The sequence below is a fragment of the Ipomoea triloba genome, chromosome 2, assembly GCF_003576645.1.
Source record: "Ipomoea triloba cultivar NCNSP0323 chromosome 2, ASM357664v1".
NCBI lineage: Eukaryota > Viridiplantae > Streptophyta > Magnoliopsida > Solanales > Convolvulaceae > Ipomoea > Ipomoea triloba.
This window is the reverse complement of record NC_044917.1, coordinates 18,482,272-18,487,058: the sequence shown is the minus strand read 5'-3', so window position 1 is coordinate 18,487,058 and position 4,787 is coordinate 18,482,272. Positions and strand designations below refer to the sequence as shown.

Below are 4,787 nucleotides of genomic sequence, written 5' to 3'. Positions count from 1 at the left end.
TTTTCTCTGAACCTAATAATTTTATTTTGTTAAAATTTTGCTATGTATTTTTTTCATGGTATATCTAAATCTAATTTGAATTTATATTTGTTACATAGAAAATGAAAATTCGATACAAGATGAAAATGTCATTAGTACAAAACGTAATCGGTTATCTTCTATTCAAACTCCAAATCAATTATTTGGTGTTTTTCAATCATCCTTAGTTACTCCATTGAGCGTATTAACTGAAGGTCAGTACATTATTATCAAATTTTAAAATGTTATGTACCAATGTTAGCAAATTTTTAAATGTTTTAATCTGACATAGAAATCTTTATTTTAGGTCCTTCAAGGGTGAGCAATAATTTGATGGACTAAAACAGGACACCGTTGCAGGATATCCCCGTGACACTTAATATGAATCGAGAACGAGGTATTACAAATAATAGTGCTTTTCAAATTTAACCCTAATTTTCTCATATATACAATTTTTTAGTTATTGTTTTTATTATTAAATATCTTAAAATTTCGTTTTTAAGAGTAATTTTGTTACCTACATTCTTACAATATATATATGAAATTAGATTCCTCCTTCCAAAGTACAAGCAGTACTATAACCAATGCAATGAGGTCTTCTACAATGGAGTTTAGAAACTTAAACAATGACTTCGACGAGGCTATGGAGGAACAAGATTTAACAAATAATGAATCAATTGGTTAGTTCTTACTTCATTTTTATTACATTTGTAGATTTGCCACTAATATATTATTCAAATAATTATTGAACAAGGGTTGCTAAAAATTTAGTTTTATATTTTTGTTGTAGTCACTTATGCCGATTTTGGGGATCCGTGTGATTCATGCCAACATTGCGGCGCCTTATTATGGTACGAAGAGCGTGTAGGTGCACGGAATTCTAACGGATTTACTAAGTATTCATTATGTTGTACCAATGGTAAGATTAAATTACCACTTGAGAACAAACCGCCACAACAAATTTTGGATCTTTTTTTTAAGGTCGGTGACAAAAGAGACCACTTCTTGCAAAATATTCGCTCATATAACAATATGTTTTGTTTTACATCAATGGGTGGAAAAGTTGATAGAACAGTAAATCAAGGTGGTGGTCCACCTGTTTATCGTCTGAACGGCCAAAACTTTCACTTAATTGGAAGCTTGCAACCTGTGGATGGTGCTACACCAAAGTTTGCACAATTGTATATCCATGGCACGGAAAATGAAGTTAACAATCGTCTTACATCAATAAGGTAATATTCACGCTTTTCTATTTATTGTTAATTAATATAATTTTTTTAATATATAACAATTTTTTTTTAATTATTTAGGAATGACATTGTTAGTTCATCAATAGAGATGGAGGTTGTTAATGATATAAAGGCAGCTTTAGATGAGCATAATGTTTTGGTTAAGTCGTTTCGAATGGCCAGAAGTGAGATTCAAAAAAATCCTAGAACTGAAATAAGGATGAGACTAATAGGAAAGAGGTCCAAAGATGCAAGGACATATAATCTACCTACAGTCTCCGAGGTTGCTGCATTGATTGTTGGAGATTTAGACCCGGACATGGGTATGCGAGACATTATAGTTGAGTGTAAGTCAGGGTTGCTTAAGAGGATTAATGAGCTCAACCCTGCGTACTTACCATTACAGTATCCTTTATTGTTTCCTTTTGGAGAAGATGGATATAGGGATGATATACAATTTTGTACAAATAGTAACGAAGTGGGTGGTAGCAAACAACGTATATCCCCAAGAGAGTATTTTGCTTTTAAAATACATGAAAGGCGAAGTCAACTTTCAACCTTATTGCATGCAAGGAGATTGTTACAACAATTTTTAGTTGATGGGTACACAATGGTGGAAGCAGGTCGTCTACTATTCATCCGTAACAATCAAAAGGCATTGCTTTGTGAAGTGTACAAAGGTTTGTCTGATGCATTGTTCAGAGGAGATATAGACCCTTCAACGCAAGGTAAGAGAGTTATTTTACCATCAAGTTTTACGGGTGGTGCAAGATATATGATACAGAATTATCAAGATGCTATGGCTATATGTCATTGGATAGGGTATCCAAGCTTATTCATTACATTCACATGTAACCCAAAGTGGCCGGAAATCCAACGATATGTTCAACTAAGAGGTTTGAGAGCCGAGGATAGACCAGATATTGTTGCACGAATTTTCAAAATGAAGCTTGATTCATTAATTAAGGAATTCAAGGCAGGGCAATTATTTGGTCCGGTAAAAGCATGTAAGAAAAAATTAAACTTCAATTTTTTTATGTTAAAAATTATTGTACTAACCTCTTAATTTACAGTTCTTTTTTTGTTATGACAGTGATCTACACAATTGAATTTCAGAAACGGGGATTACCTCATGCTCATATACTTCTTTTTCTTGGTTTGAACACAAGTATTCCATATCAAAGTATAGTGGACTCAATAATCTCTGCTGAAATCCCGAGCAAAGAATTAGATCCTGAGTACCATCAAGCAGTCGAGGAGTTTATGTTACATGGTCCTTGTGGTGTTGCTAGAAAGACATCTCCATGCATGGTAAATGGACGGTGTTCTAAACATTTTCCCAAAAAGTTTGTTGAAAACTCAAAGTTTGATGCAGATACTTACCCAATATATAGAAGACGGGATGATGGCAAAACAATTACCAAGAATGGTATTCATTTGGACAACAGATATGTGGTACCCCATAACAGATACTTGCTTTTGATATACAAGGCACATATGAATATGGAGTGGTGCAATCAATCTAGATCTATCAAATACTTATTCAAGTACGTGAACAAGGGAAATGATCGCGTTACTGCTGAATTTTATAAAACAACATCAAATGCAGATGGTGTACAATTAGTCGATGAGATCAACATGTACTATGCTTGTAGATACGTTTCTGCATCTGAGGCTACTTGGCGTCTACTAAGTTTTGAGATTCAATGTAGAAACCCGCCAGTTGAGAGGCTTAGTTTCCATTTACCAGATAGCCAAACGGTCTTCTTTCAGGATGATGAGGATGTTGAGACAGTATTGAACAAAGAAACTTTGGGGCAAAGCATGTTCACACAATGGTTTGAGGCAAACAAAACTTTCCAAGAAGCTAAATTGCTAACCTATATTGAGATGCCCAATAAATTTGTGTGGAAGAAAAATATTCGTCAATGGCATCCACGTAAAAGAGGTTTTTCTATTGGCCGTATCTTTTATGTTCCACCGGGTACTGGGGAATTATATTATCTCCGATGTTTGTTGAACATAGTCAGGGGCCCAACAACCTTTTCTGACATAAGGTCATATAATGGAGTAGGCCCAACAACCTTTTCTGACATAAGGTCATATAATGGAGTACAGTACAATACTTTTAAGGAGGCATGTTATGCGCGGGGTTTATTACAAGATGATAGGGAATATGTTGATGCAATATTGGAAGCTAGCCATTTTGCAACACCCCACTCACTAAGAAAGTTGTTTGTTACTCTGTTGTTGTCAAATACAATGGCACGTCCTGAAGTTGTATGGGAGAAGGTGTGGACACATCTGGCTGATGATGCTCAACATACCCGTAGGAGATTATTAAACTTGCAAGGTATTATTATTCAAGTATTAAAGGTTTATGTACTAATTTTTGTTTTTAAATTTTATTTAATGGACCTATCTTTTGTTACAGATATATTTCTAACTGATGAAGAGAAAATGAATTTTGCGCTAATGGAATTGTCAAAGCTTTTATTAGTCTATAACAAGACTTTGAAAGATTTCCAAACATGCCGGTAATTAATGAAGCAAGTCATGTTCATGTGGAAAACCGATTGTTGTGGGAAGAGTTAGCATATGACCGTGCTAGGGAAAACGAGGAGAGTCAACGGCTTAAGGAGAGACTTACAGAAGAACAAAAAGAAATATATGATGCCGTTATCAATGATATTGATTCCAACAATGGTGGACTATTTTTTGTTTATGGGTATGGTGGTACAGGAAAGACATTTTTGTGGCGTGCGCTCTCTTCTTATATTAGAGCAAAAGGCGATATTGTTATCAATGTGGCATCGAGTGGGATAGCATCTTTACTTCTTCCGGGTGGAAGGACTACACATTCAAGGTTTTCAATACCAATCTCTGTCAATGAAGATTCTACGTGCAATATAAATCAAGGCAGTCAATTAGCTGAACTCATTGTTCGTGCGAAACTAATAATTTGGGGTGAAGCACCGATGATGCACAAACATTGTTTTGAGGCGTTGGATAAAACAATGAGAGATTTGTTAAGGTTTGTTAATAATGAAAGTCAAAACAAGACTTTTGGAGGAAAGACAGTGGTTCTAGGTGGGGACTTTAGGCAAATATTACCAGTGGTGCCAAAGGGTTCAAGACATGACATTGTTTCTGCAACAATTAATTCTTCATATCTTTGGAGACATTGTAGAGTTATGCGTTTAACAAAAAATTTGAGATTAACTACAATGGAACCTCGATTGAATCAAGACAAAGTTGAAGAATTTGCGAATTGGCTAATTTCAATAGGTGATGGTAATATTGGGGTAGATGTTGATGGTTACGCTGATTTTGATATCCCCAGTCAATTGTTATTAAAGTCAAATGGTGATCCTATTTCCTCTATTGTGAAAAGTACCTTCCCCAACTTTACTGGTGCAAGCAGTGATGGAAGTTGTTTTAAGAACAGTGCAATAGTAGCACCAACGTTAGAGGTGGTCAATGAGGTCAACCAGTATATGTCTAACTTAACTGAGGGGGAAGGAAAGACATATTTGAGTT

At 35.1% G+C, this 4,787-nt stretch overlaps 2 protein-coding genes across 2 annotated transcripts in view; both read left to right on the top strand.

Moving 5' to 3' along the window:
* Positions 1-2,555: 2,555 nt before the first annotated feature.
* On the top strand, positions 2,556-3,693 carry LOC116010862. The gene is made up of 2 exons (XM_031250361.1): positions 2,556-3,539; positions 3,682-3,693. The coding sequence occupies exons 1-2, from the start codon at positions 2,556-2,558 to the stop codon at positions 3,691-3,693; spliced, it is 996 nt and encodes a 331-aa protein (XP_031106221.1).
* Positions 3,694-3,778: 85 nt separating this feature from the next.
* LOC116010861 overlaps positions 3,779-4,787 on the top strand; it is an 8,510-nt gene continuing 7,501 nt past the window's right edge. The window contains exon 1 of the mRNA XM_031250360.1: positions 3,779-4,740. Coding sequence (XP_031106220.1) covers positions 3,779-4,740 — 962 coding nt within the window. The remainder of the gene's footprint in view (positions 4,741-4,787) is intronic.

What these genes read in the sequence shown, in the direction of transcription:
- LOC116010862 (XM_031250361.1), top strand. Translation starts at nt 2,556, where the DNA reads ATGGTAAATGGACGGTGTTCTAAACATTTTCCCAAAAAGTTTGTTGAA.